At 52.2% G+C, this 18,609-nt stretch overlaps 3 protein-coding genes across 3 annotated transcripts; 2 read left to right on the top strand and 1 right to left on the bottom strand.

The window, feature by feature from the left end:
* Nucleotides 1-74: 74 nt before the first annotated feature.
* LOC138390560 (myotubularin-related protein 9-like) lies at nt 75-6,565 on the top strand. The gene is made up of 10 exons (XM_069479705.1): nt 75-368; nt 547-655; nt 896-1,021; nt 1,137-1,310; nt 1,743-1,969; nt 3,953-4,114; nt 4,292-4,433; nt 4,516-4,736; nt 6,067-6,218; nt 6,294-6,565. The coding sequence occupies exons 1-10, from the start codon at nt 184-186 to the stop codon at nt 6,410-6,412; spliced, it is 1,617 nt and encodes a 538-aa protein (XP_069335806.1). The 5' UTR covers nt 75-183; the 3' UTR covers nt 6,413-6,565.
* A 91-nt stretch (nt 6,566-6,656) lies between these two features.
* Nucleotides 6,657-13,127, bottom strand: EIF3I (eukaryotic translation initiation factor 3 subunit I). Its single transcript, XM_069479707.1, has 12 exons — nt 13,043-13,127; nt 12,592-12,682; nt 12,404-12,496; nt 10,761-10,848; nt 10,399-10,464; nt 9,291-9,440; nt 9,082-9,209; nt 8,126-8,236; nt 7,915-8,004; nt 7,540-7,613; nt 6,957-7,049; nt 6,657-6,835 (listed from the first exon to the last, which is right to left on the bottom strand). Exons 2-12 carry the CDS (start codon nt 12,592-12,594, stop codon nt 6,754-6,756), a joined length of 978 nt encoding a protein of 325 aa, XP_069335808.1. The 5' UTR covers nt 12,595-12,682; nt 13,043-13,127; the 3' UTR covers nt 6,657-6,753.
* Nucleotides 12,686-18,483, top strand: TMEM234 (transmembrane protein 234). The gene is made up of 5 exons (XM_069479708.1): nt 12,686-12,732; nt 13,066-13,217; nt 14,528-14,594; nt 17,402-17,494; nt 17,794-18,483. The coding sequence occupies exons 1-5, from the start codon at nt 12,717-12,719 to the stop codon at nt 17,886-17,888; spliced, it is 423 nt and encodes a 140-aa protein (XP_069335809.1). The 5' UTR covers nt 12,686-12,716; the 3' UTR covers nt 17,889-18,483.
* Nucleotides 18,484-18,609: the final 126 nt, after the last annotated feature.

Genomic DNA, 18,609 nt, shown 5'->3' with positions numbered 1-18,609 from the left:
GCAGTGTGAGGGGAGGATTCCGGTGAAACTCTGAGATCCCTTCTTCTGAGGGGCCTCCTTAACAGCTGTCCTGCGGGTGTCGCCAGCTGCTCAGCCAGTTCCTGTCCCTTTTGGAGCCCGCGCCTGCCCTGCCGGACGCTCCCGGAGTCTGTCCTGCTGGGCCCCAAGTCCCCTACTGGCGGAATGGAGTTCTCAGAGCTGATCCGTACTGGCCGGGCCCAAGCACAGCTCCAGCAGGGCCCGGAGGCGCCCCCGCTGCGCGGCACGCTGTGCGTCACCGGCCACCACCTGCTGCTGTCTCCAGGGCCCCAGTCGACTCCAGACCTGTGGCTACTGCTGTTGCGTAGTGTCGACTCTATCGAGAAGAGGTTAGACGTGGCGGGGGCGTCCCCGGAGTAGGGAAGCGCGCGGCTCCGCGGGAAGAGGGGGAAGGGCAAGCGCAGCTGGAGCGGGCGCTTTCCTGCATAGCGTCCAGTCCTATGAAACTCGTTTCCTTTCCCCCGGTGGGGAGCGGGGGACACTGAGCCTGGGCCCGTCCATCCTCAGAGTTGCGGGTGACTCGGGCACCATCACTCTGCGCTGTAAGGACCTGCGGGTGCTGCAGCTGGAAATAGAGGGCGTGGAAGCGACGCTGGACATCGCCCGCTCCATCGAGGTATGCTGAGAGCGCACCTGAAGCCCTTAAGCTATGCCTGTCCCTTATAGAGAGGGAGGGATAATAAAAAGGAGCCACTGTGCAAAGGAGCTCTGCATCCAGTCTGCCCCAGGGCACGGCTAAATGGCAGGGGGCTGCAGGGTGGTCTGAGGTACGTGGACAGGCTGCGAAGCGGAGGGGCTGGAAAGGGCGCGGGTGACGATTCCGGTCTTCCCCAGCGCCCCTGACTTCCTTCCCCAGGCGCTGTCCTCCCTGGAATCGGTCATCACGTCCTTTCCGTTCTTCTACCGTCCCAAGGGCCTGAGATTGGGCGACGCCTGGCACTTCCTCCCGCCCGAACGCTACTACAAGCGAGTAGCTCGCGAGGTGGGCGCGGTCGTGGGGGCCTGGGGATGTGGAAACGCCGGGCCTGGAAAGGGCGCGAGCACAGGGCACTCGCTGGGTCCCCTAAACCTGGCCTTCGCCCCTCCCTGCACCGCAGACCGACGCGTGGCGGCTGAGCGAGGTGAACGAGGACTTCAGCTTGTGCCCCAGTTACCCCCGTGCCGTGATCGTGCCTCGCGCGGTGGATGACGATGCCCTGGGGCGCAGCGCCCGCTTCCGCCAGGGAGGCCGCTTCCCTGTGCTCAGCTACCACCACGCTCGCAGCGGAACCGTGAGTCCCGCCCCGCCCGCCCCGCCCCGCCCCGGCTCCGCCCCGCCCCGCCCCGGCTCCGCCCCTGGGACCCTCTGCGTCCTTCCCCGGCCGATCGGCAGCCTGGCTGAGGCTCCTGCCCAATGCCGGCCCCACCCCCTCCGCTCAATCGAGCTTTCGCCGACTCTGGCCCGGCTCTCCGCGGCCCTGGGACTCTTGAAGTTTAATTCCTTCTTTGTCAACCCGGGATTTACCCACCGTGTATTCACAGGGTCCCTCCCCACTCTGGCCACAGCACACACTGACCGGTCCAAAGCCCAGAGAGTTCCACCCCTACGGTCCCTGTGCTCCAGCTCGCCCCTGCCAGCTCTAGCCTGGCTCCTGTGTGTAGACCTGGCCCTGGACTCCCCAGGCTGGGTGGGCACGCTTATGGAGCTGAGTCCCTGTCCGCAGGTTCTGTTACGCTCCAGCCAGCCTCTGACCGGTCCCCAAAAGCGGCGCTGTGCTGAGGATGAGGAGCTGCTGCGAGCTGTGCTGGCGGGGGCTCGCCCTGGGGCCCGGGGCTTCATCCTGGACACACGCTCGGCCCAGGCCGCAAAACAGGCCCGTATGACTGGCGGTGGCACGGAGGCCAAGGCCGCTTACCCCCGCTGGAAAAGGCTGCACCGGCCCCTGGAGAGGTAAGGGGCCTCCCATCCTCCCCAGGCTCCTTCCTGCAGGAATCTATGAATGTGTGTCTATGTGGGTGGGCTGGGGGGTCTTCCAGGAGCCTTGAAGACTGCTAGGCCTTTCCTGTTGGCCATCCCTCCCGGTGGGCATGCCCACTGGCACACCCCCACTGAGAGCTCATTACTCTCAGGCACCACTTTACATTAAACTGAAATTTGTCTTCCTGAAACAGCCTCCCTACACACACACACCCCTCCCTGAGGGCTGTGCCTGCACAGATGGATCTATTTCCTCTGTCTCCAAGTGATGATAGAGCGAAGAGGAGGTCCTGAGGGAGTTTTTGTGCTTTAGGGAGAGTTAGACTGCTTCCCTATCCGAAATACAAAACTGTTTATTCATTTATTCATCCCGCATTGAGCACAGGGGCTGCCATGGTGACCAGCGCAGACATGACAGAGATCAGCAGTAAATGGGCAATCAGAGCCCACTGAGATAAGTAGCAGCACAGAGGAGGTGCCGCTCTCTTAGTAAGGTGACTTCAAGTAATACGAATGTTCCCCTGAGACTAGGATGCTTTAGCTGAGACCTGAAAGAGGGGGGAGTTAGCCAGAAGAAGGAAGGATACTCCAGATGGAAGGAACTGCAGGCATATATTATAGGTGCAGAGAGTGCCTGGTAATTTGTCCTGTTTAGGGAACTGCAAGTTTGGTAGTTCCTCCTTTATCCTCGGGGGATACGCTCTGAGACCTCCAGTGGATGCCCGAAACCTCAGGGAGTACCAAACTCTATACATACTGTGTTTTCCTGTATATACATACCTGTGGTAAAGGTTAATTTATAAATTAGGCACAGTAAGAGATTAACAATTAATAATAAAATATAACAATTATAACAACATACTGTACTAAAAGTTGTGTGAATGTAGTCTTTCTCTCAAAATATCATATTGTACTGTACTCACCCTTCCTCTTACGATGATGTGAAAAGATAAAATGCCTACGTATGACGTAGGCATTGTGACGTAGAGTTAGGCTACTAGTGACCTTGAACACAAACACTGCGATACAGCCAGTCGCTCTGACAACTGAGACAACTACTAAATGACTAACAGGCAGACGGTGTATACAGTGTGGATATGTTGGACAAAGGGATGATTCACGTCCTGAGTAGGACGGAGCAGGATGGCTCAAGATTTCATCACGGTACTCAGAACAACACACAATTTATATCTGATGCACTGTTTATTTTGGGAATTTTCCATTTAATATTTTTGGACCACAGTTGACCATGGGTAACTGAAATGTCAGAAAGTGAAACCATGGATTGGGAGGCCTCTTGTACTGTACGATGGGAGCACAGTGTGAAGTGGGACTAGAGAGAGATGAAGCTAGAAGGATGAGGGGCCAGAGTGGTCTTCAGTGCCGTGGTTATGAGCTTAGACTTTATCCTAAAGGCAGGGGGAAGCCACTAAAGGCTTTTAAACGGCACTGAAAAGTCTGCATTAGATTTTCTGCAGGAAGTCACAAGTGACCTTGAGCAGATTCTGGAAGGTAGGAGTAGATGCTGAAGTCCAAGAGCATTGTGTTTCTCTTGTCAGACTAGGGCTCCCCAGGGAGTACTATGTTGCTCTCATCAGACTGTGGTAATTCAAGGGTATTGTGACACTTATATCAAATTGGGGGTTTCCCAGGGCATTCTGTGTTTCCCCGGAGGGCTACGTGACCCCTCCCAGGTAATGCTCCCCAAAGGGTCTTGGGTCTCTCCCATTAGACTGGGGAATCCTCAAAGATACAGAATCATTTCCGTCAGATTAGGAGCTCTTCAGTGGGCTCCATGTTCCATGAGACTGGGCTCCCCAAAGAGTCCTGTGTCCCTCTTATCAGATGTGCCCCTCAGAGGGTTCTGTCTCTCATTGGTCTGGAGCACTTGCTCCCAGACTGCGCTCACTAAGCGCGTGGGCTGGGGGAAGGATGACCAGACTCCCACTTGTCCAGGGGGCGGCCCCTACAAGAGAGCTTCGTGCGCCTGGTGGAGGCCTGTGGGGACGCGGAGCAGAGCATGGACCGCTGGCTGAGTCGGCTAGAGGGCTGCCGCTGGCTGGCACACGTGAAGGAAGCATTGAGCACTGCCTGCCTGGCAGCCCAGGCCATGGAGAGGTAAGGCCCCTACCCTGTGAGACAGAGAATGGGGCGGGACAGGCAGGGCCCTCAACCCCTGGGCACAAAACCATGACTCAGTAAGCAAATACAGCCTAGAACTGGGCCCATTCTATTCCTGGCCTGGTCACCCCAGCCAGGGGACTTAGCCATTGTTGATGAGCCCTGGGCCCACAGGGAAGGGGCCTGCATCCTGGTGCATGGGGCTGAAGGCACGGACAGCACCTTACTCGTGACTTCGCTGGCCCAACTCATCCTGGACCCCATGAGCCGGACCATGGCTGGATTCCAGGAACTGATAGAGCGGGAGTGGATCCAGGTAAGTGACCACCCAACCCCAGCCCTACCCCTCCATCCAGAAACCCTGCTTCCTTGTGCCCATCGCTCTGCCCCCTCCCCAGGCCGGCCACCCCTTCCAGCTGCGCTGTGCCCACTCGGCCTTCTCCCACGCCCGCCCCAAGCACGAGGCACCCACCTTTCTCCTCTTCCTGGACTGCGTGTGGCAGCTGGGCCGCCAGTTCCCGCTGTCACTGGAGTTTGGGGAGGGGCTGCTGTTGGCGCTGTTTGAGCACGCCTATGCCTCCCCCTTTGGCACCTTCCTCTGCAACAGCGAAAAGGAGAGGTGAGCTGAGGCGGTGTGGTGGGGCACGGGCAGGCACAGGAAAGGGTCACTTAACGGCCGCATCAGCAGCTTACTTCTTAGGAGCCATCTTTCCTCTCCCAGGGAGTTCTCTTTTAGAAAACTCTTGTGAGTCGTCCCCTCCCCTCCTACTAAATCTCATACTTCCTCCTAACTTCCTCCAAACCTGGAGATAGATGGGTCCAAGGCCAACCCTTCAGGCCTCCCACTCTGTCCATAGCCAAGAGCAAGTGTATCCTGCCTTGAAAACAAGGACTGAAGGGGAAAGTTGCTGCAAAAGTAAATTATTTCTGGGCCTCTCTGCCACTTTGGTTGATTCTCGAGAAGCAATAGAATCGAGGTTGAAAGCAGAGTCAGATTGTTTGGTCTCAAAGTCTGGCTCTGCCACTCACCTCCTGGGTGACCATGGCAAACCTATGTGAGCCTTGGTCTCCTCGTCAGTAACATGGTGGGGAGAGTAGTCACCATAATCTACAGGCGGTTGTGAGGATTAACTGAGCTAAAGCACAGAAGTGTTTAGCGCCGTGCCTGACGCCCAGTAGGTACACAAGAAGCTGCTGTTGCTTTTATTTGGTTGGCTTATTGCACGTGCTCCCAGGCAGCCCCATAAACCATCCTTGTCTCGTCAGACTGAGAGCAGGGCAGGAAGGGGTCCCTTTTCTCCAACAGTATTTAGCCATCTTCTGTGGCCCAGTTCTCCCTGACACCCCATCTTGTTCACTAACTCCGCTAGTCCTGGGTCATCCAGGTTAGAAAACTGTCATCTATACTTACCTCCTTTTCCCCACTTTCATCTTTAGACTTTCTCTTAAAAAAGTCTGAGCTTGGTCCTCTCCTGCCGGAGGCCCCTCCTCCAGCCCGCACCCAGACTGTTTCTTTCCATCTGGACCCTGCGGCAGCTGCCTCGCTGCCCACATCTCCACTTTCGTCATTTTAAGAAAACTCATCAGTCCAGACCTATCAATATTCACATCGGGCCCTTTCCCACTTTGCTTTGGCTCATGTAGCTCCCCCCACGTGTCGCCATTTTGTACACCCTGTGCCAGGTCTGCTGATAGACCCAGCTCAAATATCAGATTCTGAGTTAGCCTTCCCTGACACTTACGCAAAGCCGAATTGTTTTCTCCCTCTAAATGGAACGCTTTATGAAGTAGGATTTTGTCTGATTCCTCTTTAATTCTAGCACCTGATACAAGATCTAACTGGCAACAGTGTGTGCCCCAGAGTGGCTGTCACCCTACTAACTAGGGTCACCCACCCAGACTCCCAGAGGGCACAGGTGGGGCTGGACATTCATTCCCTCACTCTACAGATGCCTGTGTGAAGTGAGGACTCGAACACACTCCTTGTGGTCTGGGCTCAACCAGCCTAAAGAGCAACGAAAACTCCGGAACCCACTTTATGTCCTCAATCCCTTGGCCATCTGGCCCTCTGTGGAGCCCCAGAGCCTGCGGCTGTGGCAAGGTAACCTCCCCTACCTTTCCCCCTGGGGAATTTTCCCCTCTGCTCAGCTTTCTTACCTGTCTTCCTCCTCCTCAGGCCTGTTTCTGCGCTGGACGCACCCACCTGAGCCGGCAGACGTAGCATGGGAGAAGGTGTGGCAAATAGTGACAGGAAGGGAGGAGACAGAAGGCTCGCAGCCAACAGCTTCAGCCTGAGCCCCAACCTTAGGACTGGCTCCTTAGACAACAGATGAAACGTTCCTGAAACCTCTCCAGGCCCCTGGGGACCTTTAAACCTTGGACAAGGGTACCTGCAACACACGCTAGCCCATAATACTCAAGTGCCAAGTCTGAAGTGTCCCAAGTATAGGAAGGTCTAAATAATAAAGGTACTCATGATTAGCATCAGCCTACTGGGGTGTCAGTAAGAAGGAAAAATCATGAGACAGACCCCACAAAATATCTGACCAGAAACTATTTATTACCAAATCAATTTATTTCTCAGAGTCCAAAACTTTCTCCAGCAGCCTCCCTGGCCTGGATGGAGGTCCAGCTTCTTAAGCCTCAAACTCAAACTCGAAATACTGTGGGTCGAAGTAGTGGATACGAACGTAACCATCTTCTCCTCCGCTGCTGTAACTGGAAAAAGACAGCCAGGGACAAGTCAGGTGCTGCCCTGGGAAAGGCAGGCCTGAGGGACAGGGCGGGAGGAAGGCAGAGACCAGCCCAGGTAGCTCAGCTCGCTTCACGGGGCCCCTACCTCTTGCCATCAGGATGGAAGGCCACACTGTTGATAGGGCCAAAGTGACCCTTTACTCTTCCAAACTCTTCTTCAAAGGCCAAGTGGAAGAACCTAGAGAGGGGAGAGCAGGCACACGATTAATTCACTGTGCACACCTTCCAGAACACTCTGGGGGCAGCACCCCTCAAAGGCAAACTATGAGACAAAAAATAAAGCAGGAGAACTATGAATAATGTAAGATGAAGTCAGGGGAAGACTGGACTCAAACATCTGCCTGAATACATAGCTAACACTTACTGAGTGCCTACTATGTGCTGGGTAGAGCTCTACAAGCTTAACAAATATTAACTCATTTATTTAATCTGCACAATTTTAGAAGTATCTTATCACTGCTCCATTATACAGCAGAGAAAACATGAGCACCGAGAAATACAATGATATGTGTAGGGCCTCAGAGTTCATGCCCTTAACTGCTATATTACCCACTTGTCATGGGAAGGCCACGAATTTGGCTACACTTCCTCGTAGCCAACATGGTTCATGCTCGTTATGAAAGACTCGCTGTGAGGTTTCAGTTTGGAAGCGCTCTCTGCCTCTTTACCTGGCCTCAAACTTGCCAATCCTAGTGGAGGTTGTGGTTACATCCATGGCTTCCTGACCGCCACCCAGCACCACCTGAAGGGAAAAAGAAACTCTAGACGGACCATTTTGTTTCTCCCCTCTGCCCTATACATTTTTAACATCTCCCACATAACAATGGGAGGATGCCAAAGGCAAGGGATGAACAGACACCTCAGCCACCTCCTGGCCAGTTCCCTGGGGCTACCCAATCATTCAGCCTTGTCACTGCTCTGGGAGTCTCCTCTCTGCCTGACACCAATTCTCCATCATGTTCATACTTTAATTGCCAGAAAAACATCTAGATCCCAGAAGCTTTCTGAGGCTTTAGCAGGAAACCTTGGTGGGGTTCCCTTACATGGTCATAGTTGGGGGAGAGGGCAGCTGAGTTGACAGGACGTTCTGTCCGGAAAGTCTTCTGATGTTCGAGGGTTGTCGAGTCAAAGAGCTGGAGAGAGAAGGCAGGGGAGAAATCTATAAGCAGAGCCTTCTTGAGGGAAGTCAGGCAGGTTGGATGTGTGCAGCAGGAGGGTGGGAACAGTTCCACAAGACCCCTTGGCCAGGCTCACCTTGGCTGTGTTGTCCTTGGATGCGGTGACAAACATGGTCATGTCCCTGGATAACTGGATGTCATTGATCTGCCGGGAGTGCTCCTTAACATTCACCAATACCTCTCCAGACTGGGGAAGGAGGAAGAGTGACATTCTGGCCAGCTCCAACCCCTGCTACCTCCACTGCTCCCCAGAAACCCAGGCACCCAAATCAGAAATCTGAGACAACCTGGACTTTACCCTCTCCTCACCCCCCTAACTAATCAGCCACCCCTGAACATCTCTTGACTGTCTAGTATTCCACATCCCATGCCTACTGGCTAGTTCAGCTCCATTCTCCAAACCACAGCCTGCAAAGCCTTCTCAAGAGAAAATCTGATCATCAATTACCCTTTAAAGACTCCCTCTTGCCTGGAGGAAAATCAGAACTCCTTACCTCCTGACACTTAAGGACCTCTAATAAAATCTAGTCCCTGTCTACCTTCCCCAAGACCACACTCCAATGTTCCTGCAGAATCCACAAACTTCTTTAACTCTGTGCCTTTGTGGCTCCCTTTGCCTGTGGAAAGTCCTTTCCTTCCTGCTTGAAGCTCCATTTATTTTTCATGGCTTAACATACATGCCACCTCCACTGTCACAGAGTGCACCTTCTGCACTTGATTGAGACCTCTATGGTGGCACAATTCACAACATGACTCATGAGCTAGCTGTCTACAAGTCTGTCTCCCCTGGGGCAGGAACTATGTCAGATTCACTTCTTAGTCCTAGGAGCCTAGCACAGGGCCTGGCACTCAGTGGTGATCCTTATTAACATTCCATGAGTACTTTGTGACAAGTTTTTCAAACACCTGATGTCATGTGACCCTTGATAGTGAAATCTTTATTTGAATTCAGCCCTTGTTCTTAACCACTGTACTATCCTGCCTCTTGTAAGGACTCATTCAGGTGGACCCAAGCCCCACCTGGCCCCTTACCTTGGCACTATACTGGTTGAGCTCTCCACTCTCATGGCCGGCAATGATACATTCCCCCAGGGGTCCCCAAACGGCACTGGTGATCTTGGAGTCATTGCAAGGGATCTTCATGTAGGGCTCATTGCTGTCTGTGTGGGCAGCAGATGTCAAGCCCTGGGCTCTAAAGCTGCACCCTTCACCCCAACCCCGGCCCCAGTCCCAGCCCTTACCAATCTGGCTCGGATCCCGCAGGTCAAAGAAGCTCACAAAGCACTGGTAGCCCATCTGCTTGTCCGTGGAGAACATGATGATGTTGCCCCCAAAGTCAAAGCCACAGGTCCGGACAGCTGAATTGGTCTTGAGTAGGGCCAGCTGCTTCCCTGGGGACAGGCAGAGGATGGGCTACCCCCGGCCCCCTGCTATCGTGGAGGACACTCTCCACCTGTCTAACATCACGTCTCTCTGTTTCTCCTGCTCTAGCAACTCCAACCCACCACTCTCCTCTTTGTCGCTGCTACACCTTGGCTCAAGTCTTTTAATTTCTTCCCCATAGTCCTTCCTCAGACATCCCGCTAATGTGGCACTGCACATCACACATGTCTCCCCCAGACTGTGCTCCTGCACAGCAAAGACCTGGTCTGATTTCTCTGCATGTCCCCGGTGCACAGCGTAGACCCGGCACAGAATTCGATGCCTAGTAAATATTTACTAAACGGAGCAGCTTAATAGGCTACCCTGTCTTCAGTCTCAGCTCTTCCAATGCTTCCCATTGTTCCCTGACCTTGCTAAAACTAAACAGACCACCACTCTTCCCTGCTCAAGGACCTCTACAGCGTGCCAAGTCCTACAGAACAAAGCCAAGCGCTTGAGTATGGCATTCAAGGCCAGCCTAATCTTTTCCTCTGACCATCTATTTTACTCCCTTACCCCATCCCCCACCCAAGAAACAAGAACTCCAGCCTGATCAGATGACTTGGACATGACACTCTCCCTGCTTTCATTCCTGCATGTGTCAAAGCGATGGCATCTTTCTCATCCTTCAAGTCCCAGCTCATATGACATTTACCTTGGGAAACCTTCCCAGGCTGTTCCCATCCCCACTCCAGGCAGTCAGTTGCCCCCCTCTGGCTTCCCACAGTACGCCATGCTTCCTCCCTCACGGCTAATTCCGTGCTGTAATGCTTCTTTTCTCATTTGCCTTTCTGACCGTCTAGTCCCTTATTCCCTAGACTGGGAACCATCTCTGGATTTATCTCTACTTCCTCGGGATCCGTTTGCTCAAATAGGTACACTGTAGTTTCTCAATACTTGCTGAAAAAGTGAATGACCCAGACGTACCTGTTTCACAGTCCCAGAGACGACAGCTGTTGTCGGCTGAGCCAGTGAGGACATGCTTGGTGTCCCCTGAAGAGATTGTTAAGAAACGTGACTGAGTTCACCTGAGCCCTTGTCCTTCCTCTAGGGAAGCCAACAGAATCACTCCCAGTTCAGCCTTTCTTCCTCTCTCTTGCCTCAGAGCATTCTAACCTCCTTATCCAGAACCGAAACTTGTCCTGAATGTTTCCCCAACCAGTGAAGAAACTGGGGAGTAGGTATTGTTCTCCAGGCCCACAATAGCATCCCAGACTCCCAACTTCCATCTCTGCCTCTCCATTGCTGGCAGACCCTGGAGCATAGACTCAGATCAAGAACAAGGATACAGTCAGCGTCCACACACCACACAGCTCCAGTGTGGCCCATGTAGGTGCCCAGCCTCTCACCGTTCACGGAGTACCACACATTGACGATCTGGAGGAGTCAAACGACATGATGGTACACATCCCGGTAAGAGCAGTGGCTTCCCATTTTGCCCCAGGAACCCTCAGCAACCTCTAAACAGGCCAATTCTGCCCTCTCCTGTTCGTCTCTTGGGAAATGGCAGGGAGCTGGTAAAAACACCAACTCCTGGATTCTCCTCCCTTCTTGAAGGTAAACAACAGGGGAGTCACGAGGCTTGCAAAAGCACCCTCACTTGCCACTCCCAGCCCTCCCCAGGACTCCTAATCTCTTATATTAAGAGGTTAAATTGAGCTCCAGTCCAGAAAACAGTAGCTTTGATTTCCTGTCGAAGTAGGGACCGCTGGTGGTAGGGAAGTCTGGCTTCCAGTGCCTGCTCTGCCACTATCTCACTGTATGATATCAAATACACTGCCGGACAATAATGCCTTCTTCAAAGGGTAACTGTAAAGCCAATAAAATTCTGTGTAAGGAATTTAAAATATAAACACAACTTAGCCGGGCGCAGTGGCTCACGCCTGTAATCCTAGCACTCTGGGAGGCTGAGGCGGGGGGCTTGCTTGAGCTCAGGAATTTGAGACCAACCTGAGCAAGAGTGAGAGAGACCCTGTCTCTACTAAAAATAGAAAAAAAATTAGCCAGATAACTAAAAATAGAAACAAAAAATTAGCTGGGGGTGGTGGCTCTTGCCTGTAGTCCCAGCTACTCGGGAGGCTGAGGCAGGAGGATTGCTTGAGCCCAGGAGTTTGAGGTTGCTGTGAGCGAGGCTGACGCCATGGAACTCGACCCGGGCAACAGAGAGAGACTCTTGTCTCAAAAAAAAAAAAAAAAAAGGAAAAAGCGACTAAAATTAATGAGGCATTCACTTGCACCAGGTACCGTGCTAAGATCCTCACATGAATGATCTCATTTAATGCTAAAAACCTCATTTGGGAGGTACTGTAAGTACCTATATTTTATAGAAAGAAAAACTTGAAGTTCAGAAAGGTTAAATAACTTACTCAACGTCACACAGCTAATAGATGCAGGAGTGAGGATTCAAATTAGGTGTGTTTGACTTCAGAGCCCCCACTTTTAACCACTAAATTAACTTAATCCGTGTGGAGGTGCCTAAAAAGGCAGTACTGTGAGGGACTATTTGCACCGAGTAGCAGGATGGTACTGCCTGAAACCCTGTGTCTTAATGACACAGCTTGCCAGATCAGCTTTCCCTACCAGAGGTGGTCTGTTCTCCCACCCTGGTAGCCTGATGTAGTTCTCTCCCTGAATGGTCTCCTCTCGGTCCCCTGAGCAAACTGACCCTCACCCCCATCCCCTTTCCACAGTGGTTTCTTAATTTTCTTCTCCCCAACTAATTCCTTTTTCTACCAACACTGAAGTCCTTTCCCAACTTTCCCGGTAGAATATTCTCACCGACCTACCCCTGCTGGGTCTCTGCTTACGTCTCAGAAAGGGGCGTCTTTTGGTTCCCCTCTGGCGGCAAAACTAGTTTGTGCACCCAACGTCCTGACAGAATGAACTCGACCCTCCCAGGCCCCCTCCCGCCCGCCGTCCGGCCGACGCTCACAGGGTCCTTGGCCACGGTGAAGAGGAGGTCTCCCTCGCGGTTATACTTAATCTGGGTAATGGACCGCTCGTGGCCCTGCAGCAGGATCGGCTTCTGTAGGGACAGGACAGGAGTGTCAGTGCTCAGAATCGGGCCCCTGCTTCAGTCCAGAACCCCCACCACAACACCCCCAACTCTGTGGAACTCACCATCGCGGCGGTGACGGCGCTGGCAGCCCGGCAACGTGAGTGGGACCGGAAGAGGCTAATGGGCCACTTCCGGATTGTGGGTCTCCGCCCCCTCGTTCCCGGAAGTAGAAGAGAGCGGCGTTGCCATGGCGGCCTCACTTGGTGGGTAGCCAGCCCCGCCCCTCCGTGGATTTCGCGACCCCCGCTGGGAATTCATTTCTCACTCCGCCTCCACCTGCCATCCCCGACCCCAGCTACAACCCCTGCCCCCGGGCTCCGGGATTCATCTCCCGGCCTCCCGGGGCCTGTCCTACCGGCTAACTGCAGCTGGGGCGTCAGAGAGCGAAGGAGGGAGCTGGGGGCGGCGAGTTGGGGCTAGGAGGCCAGGGGAGGACCAGGTGGGACCTGGGGGCCAGAGAAAGGCTGGGCAGGGCGTGCGGCCAGCTGTTTGGGATCAGGGGGTCAGGGTAACCTGGAATCGTCCGTCTCATTCAGGGCAGGTGCTGGCTCTGGTGCTGGTGGCCGCTCTGTGGGGAGGCACGCAGCCGCTGCTGAAGCGCGCCTCCACCGGCCTGCAGCGCGTTCATGAGCCAACCTGGGCCCGGCAGTTGCTGCAGGAGATGAAGACCCTCTTCTTGAATACTGAGGTGCGTCTGTGATGGCCTCTCTCTTGGGGGAGTAGCCCCTAAGAATTTGGTTTCTGGAGTCAAACGGGTTTGGATCAGAATCTGGGCCCAAATACTTACTAGAAAGTTTTGTCCTTCATTAGCCTCAGTTTCGTCATCTGTAAAATGGAAATTGTAATGATAACCATCTTATAGGGTAGTTGTGAGAATTAAGTGAGATGGGGCACATGAAGCACTCAGCATTGGGCCCAGGGTGACAGCTGGAGCCCGTACTCCCAGCTACTTGGGAGGCTGAGGCGGGAGGATCGCCTGAGTCCAGGAGTTGGAGGCTTCAGTGAGCTATGATCATGCCACTGCACTCTAGCCTGAGCAACATAGCAGGACCCTGTCTCTAAAAAAGGAAAAAAAAGAAACCAAACAGTTAGCATTGGGTCTACTACACACATAATAAGTGCTCAGTCTATGGCTATTTTTAATATTTTATTATTGTGATCTCTTCAATTATATATGGCACCTAGTTTTTTTAGTTTTTTGTTGTTTTTTTTTCTTAAGAGACAGGGTGTTGCTTTGTTTCCCAGGCTGGAGCACAATGGTGGGATCATAGCTCACTGCAGCCTCAAACTCCTGGGCTCAAGTGATCCTCCTGCCTCACCTTCCTAAGTAGCTAGGACTAGAGGCATGTGCTACCAAGCCCAGCTAATTTTTCCTTGTTTTTTGTAGAGATGGAGCTTCACTGCGTTGCTCAGGCTGGTCTTGAACTGCTGGCCTCGAACTGCTGGCCTCAAGCGATCCTCCCCCCTTGGCCTCCCAAGTGCTGGGATTACAGGTGTGAGCCACCACACCTGGCCAAGGCAACTGTTGTGACCCTTTCCAGATGGAGGGCTTGAGGCTCAAATTGGTCCTGGGTAGGGGGAGGATAAGGAGGGATATGGAAAACTGCTGCCAATCTAGGCTAGTAGGAAAGACAAGACATGGACACAGCCACTTCTCAGGGCCAAGGGCTCTAAGGGAGGTTCAGATAAAGTGCTGTTCAGAGGAGGAAGGCTGAAGCTGGGGGATTTGAGGAAGGCTTCTTGGAGGGGGTGACATTGGCATTCAAGGCCTTGCAGGATGGGAACTAGCAGAGCTGAGGGAGGGGCAGTTAGGGCAAAGGCATGGAGTTCAGTCTGTTTCCTTCTTTGTCCTGGAAGGGTCCTTCTCAGAGGGCTTAGTGTTCCCTGGGCATTTATAACCATCCCTCCCTCCAAGGAAAGGTATATGCTAGAAGCTCAAAGAAGGCAGTGCTGCTCAGTCAAGCCATCACACTGACTGAAGATTTCTCCTGTTTCTAGTACCTGATGCCCTTTCTCCTCAACCAGTGTGGCTCCCTTCTCTACTACCTCACCTTGGCATCAACAGGTGGGTCTCTGGCTTGGAACTTCTCTGCTTAGTGGTAGAGGCCACCTGAAAGGGTCATTGTGGGGAGGGACTCAGAAACACCTTGTTCCCATCAGTGAGGGAGAGAAAACTGTCTCTGGTTCCTTCTTGGTCCCCTCTTCTCTGAGCAGTTGGGACACAGTAGGCTGGTATGTTGCCAGGCACTGGGGTTGGTTTAAACCTGGCAGTCTTGTGCAGCAGAGGAAGAAGCTAGGTCCATTTTGCTGCACCAAGTGCTGGCTTTGACATCTTGTTTCCACTCTGTGCTACCTGCCTAACTGTGAGCAAGGCCCTCAACTGAGTCTTGCTTTTATACCATTGGCTTCATAGCATTGTGAGGATTAAATTCAGTGTATGAGAAGCATCTAGCAGAGTGCCTGGCACATAGTCAGAGCTCAATAAATACAGATTTCCTTTCTCTCGACATTTGTTGACTGCCCTCTACGACATCAGATGTTGTGCTAGTCTTACATATTTTATTTTATTTTTTTATTTTTTTTATTTTTATTTTTTGAGACAGTCTCGCTCTGTTGCCTGGGCTAGAGTGCCATGGCATCAGCCTAGCTCACAGCAACCTCAAACTCCTGGGCTCAAGCAATCCTTCTGCCTCAGCCTCCCGAGTAGCTGGGACTACAGGCATGTGCCACCATGCCCGGCTAATTTTTTTCTATATATTTTTAGCTGTCCAGATCATTTCTTTCTATTTTTAGTTGAGATGGGGTCTCGCTCTTGCTCAGGCTGGTCTCGAACTCCTGACTTCAAGCAATCCTCCCGCCTCGGCCTCCTAGAGTGCTAGGATTACAGGCTGAGCCACCTCGCCCAGCCTACATATTTTATTTAATTCTCATAATGACCCTGTAAAGCAGACATGATTATCTGCATTTAGGAGATGAAGTTATGAAACTTTGGGCAACTTATTTCACCTCTTTTAAGTCCCACAGCATGCCAGTGCAGAAGGATATAAAGCCATATTAAAGTTTATGCTCTTGAACTTTGCTATGAGAAGTCCTCCGACTGTGGTTTTGCCTCCCCTGGGGTCTCACCCAGACCCCCAGGGGACTTAGATCCCCAAATAGCTCTGGGGAACCTATCAGAGGCCATAGGAGGGCAAGGGGATTAGGACAGCCTTCAAATGTGCCACTTCAGTTCAACTAGAGTCATGTGGCTTTTATCTGGTTTACATTTTGGGCTCCTCATGAGACTTCATTTAATGAGTCTGAAAGTCTCTGGCTTAATGAATTTGCTGTGGTGGAAGAATGCTGAACCCTCAGCCAGCTGACTGCAGTTAGCCACTTACCAAGTTTTTAGCAAATTGTAATTTTAGGATCCTATTATTTCATCACCGTCTCTCCCTCTATGCTTTAATATCCATCCTTTCAGGCTGGGCGAGGTGGTTCATGCCTGTAATCCTGTAATCCCAGCACTTTGGGAGGCCAAGGCAGGAGGATCACTTGAGGCTAGGAGTTTGAGGCCATCTTGGGCAAAATAGCAAGACCCCATTTCTAAAAACAAAAAACAAAAATACACAAAATCATCCTTTTTAATAATCATAAGAAAAATCACTATTCATAAAGCATCTCCTTCAGCCAGGGTCTATGCATGCATTATCATAGTTCATCTTACAACAACCCTACGAAGGAGATGGTATCTCGCAATCACTGTTTTACATGTGGGGAAACAGGCTCAGAGTGTTTGAATGAGCTAACCAAGATTACAAAGGGAAACCAAGGTCAGCCTCCCTCCCATTGCACCATGCTGGTTCCTCCCCTCTCTGCTGTTGAAACCAGACCTTAGCAGCCATGTAGGTATGTAAACTTAAGAAAGCAGCTCTGGGTAGGTCGGAGTGTTGTATCCATTTCTTGGATGGGTAATGCCAGCCATGCTAGGGCCTCGGGAGGAGTGAGGAGCAGGACAGTTCCCTCCTCTTCTACCTCAAGCAGGTGAGGCCTGGGAGTGCTGGGAAAGAACGTGCTAGGAGCCAGTGCGAGCATCCCGGTCTGCCTGGCAGTTGGGAGTCTCGTTATAAACAAGTCACTCAGTTTCTGATTTGCCCATTAGTGTGTGTGGTTCTTTTTTCTTTCTTTCTTTTTTTTTTTTTTAGTGTGGTAAGAACACTTAACATAAGGTCTACCCTCGTAACACATTTTAAGTGTACAATATAGTGTTGCTAACTCCATTAGTCTTTTTCAAGTTTGCTTATTGGAAGTCAGTCCCTTGCAGGAACAAATCCTGGGTTATGACTTCTACCAGAGGCCCAGCCCAATGTCCTGAACAGGCATCTGTCCTCCTCCTTCTGACATTTTTTTCCTTTCTTTTCTTTAACTCTATAAGGCCTGAGCATGAGCTGAACCAAAAACTAAATGTGCTTCACCTGATGTTTGTCCACATCTATTTAGTTCAATAAGGGCACAGGTTTTGGAGTCAGGTAGACCTTGGTTTGTTTTTTGGTATTTTTTTAAGACAGGGTCTCACTATTTTGCTCAGGCTGGTCTCAAACAACTGGCCTCAAGCTATCCTGCTATCCCAGCCGCCCAATAGCTAGGACTACAGGCATACTGCACCACGCCTGGCTCCAGACCTTGATTTAAATCCTCAATTTGCCTCAATTTTTGTGACTTCTTTGAGCCTTTGTTTCCTTTATTTATGCAAAATGGTGATAATACTCTCCTTACAGTGTTGTGAAGATTAAATGAGAAATGTACACAAAGCACCTAGCACTTTGTTGAAACGTAAATGTTTTTTGCCTAGGAAGGCTTTTTATCTCAGGAATTCTCATTCTGACCACCCAGATCTGACCTTAGCTGTGCCCATCTGTAACTCTCTGGCCATTGTCTTCACGCTGATTGTTGGGAAGGTCCTTGGAGAAGATATTGGTGGAAAACGTAAGTCAGGCTACTGTGAGTGTGGGCCGCAGCTACTTGGGCCTTGACATACCTGGGTTAGTTCTTTCCTGAGCCCATCTCCCAGGGGCGGGTGAGGAGAGGGCCTTCTCCCATCCTGCCTCTTTCCTCTGCAGCTCTCCTGCTTCCTTGTGGCCATCAGAGTTTCCTTCCCTGGGCAGTCTGGGGACAGAGGCTGGGCTGGAATTGGGACAAGACCTCATCTGAGCCCTTCCCCCGGCTCTGTACCAGCTCTGGCATGGCTGGGCTCAGGGCCCTTTGGTTTCTGCCCATTATCCCAGGAGCAGTCGCTGGCATGGTGCTCACCGTGACAGGAATTACACTCTGCATCACGAGCTCAGTGCGCAAGACCCAGGGGCAACCTTCGACCCTTTGAATAGGCCGACCCCTGCCTCCAGCTCTGCCATCTCCAGGAAGCCCCTGGGCCGTGAGGTGCAGGCAGGGAGCAGATGCGCCTAGCACTTCCCTCTCTGAGCCTCAGCGTCCTCATCTCTTATGGGGACAATAGCTACCTCGCGGATCGCAGTAAGAGAACAAGAGTGAAAAGTTTTTGTAACCTTCAAGTGGTGTTCAGCTGCTGGGAGTTAGCACAGGAGACTTTATGCTCATCCTCAGCAACCTTCACGCCCAGCAGCTCTCTTCCTGTTGTCATCTCAGGCACCAGCCCAGCCACCATGACTACGGCCTGATCTGGACTATGACAGTGGCAGGTTCGATGGGCTTCGGCATGGAAGGGCCAGCTGCCGTGTTTGAGCCAGAAATGCAAATAGGAGGCCTCGGCCACGGCTGGCTGAGGGGTGGGAGTGAGGGGAAGAAGGTGCATCACAGTGGCAAACCTAGGAGAGGAGCTTTCCGTCCACCTTGCCTGTCCCAGCTGTGAGGTGGGCAGAAATCCTCACTGCCGGCCCCTCTTAAACAGGTAGACAACTCCGCCCCAGCACTGCCTCACTCCAGCACCCAGTGCAACACCTGGCAAGTGGCAGCCTTCAATAAATCTGTAGTAAACAGACAGCTTAGTGAGTATTCTTTTATTGTGTCAAACCTGCTCCCGTGCCCCTGAGCTGCTCAGGAAGGAAGGGAAGACTGGGCTGTGGGCT

The sequence above is a fragment of the Eulemur rufifrons genome, chromosome 8, assembly GCF_041146395.1.
Source record: "Eulemur rufifrons isolate Redbay chromosome 8, OSU_ERuf_1, whole genome shotgun sequence".
In the NCBI taxonomy this organism is placed as follows: Eukaryota; Metazoa; Chordata; class Mammalia; order Primates; family Lemuridae; genus Eulemur; species Eulemur rufifrons.
This window is presented reverse-complemented; position numbering and strand designations above follow the sequence as displayed.

What these genes read in the sequence shown, in the direction of transcription:
- TMEM234 (XM_069479708.1), top strand. An exon ending in CCTCACCTTGGCATCAACAG is followed by an intron (nt 14,595 to 17,401) that starts GTGGGTCTCTGG and finishes CTGACCACCCAG; the next exon opens with ATCTGACCTTAGCTGTGCCC. An exon ending in AGAAGATATTGGTGGAAAAC is followed by an intron (nt 17,495 to 17,793) that starts GTAAGTCAGGCT and finishes CCATTATCCCAG; the next exon opens with GAGCAGTCGCTGGCATGGTG.
- EIF3I (XM_069479707.1), bottom strand. An exon ending in TCAACCAGTATAGTGCCAAG is followed by an intron (nt 8,237 to 9,081) that starts GTAAGGGGCCAG and finishes CTCCTTCCCCAG; the next exon opens with TCTGGAGAGGTATTGGTGAA. An exon ending in CCAAGGACAACACAGCCAAG is followed by an intron (nt 8,005 to 8,125) that starts GTGAGCCTGGCC and finishes TTCTCTCTCCAG; the next exon opens with CTCTTTGACTCGACAACCCT.
- LOC138390560 (XM_069479705.1), top strand. Translation starts at nt 184, where the DNA reads ATGGAGTTCTCAGAGCTGATCCGTACTGGCCGGGCCCAAGCACAGCTC. An exon ending in ACAAGCGAGTAGCTCGCGAG is followed by an intron (nt 1,022 to 1,136) that starts GTGGGCGCGGTC and finishes CCTGCACCGCAG; the next exon opens with ACCGACGCGTGGCGGCTGAG. An exon ending in CTGCACCGGCCCCTGGAGAG is followed by an intron (nt 1,970 to 3,952) that starts GTAAGGGGCCTC and finishes CCACTTGTCCAG; the next exon opens with GGGGCGGCCCCTACAAGAGA.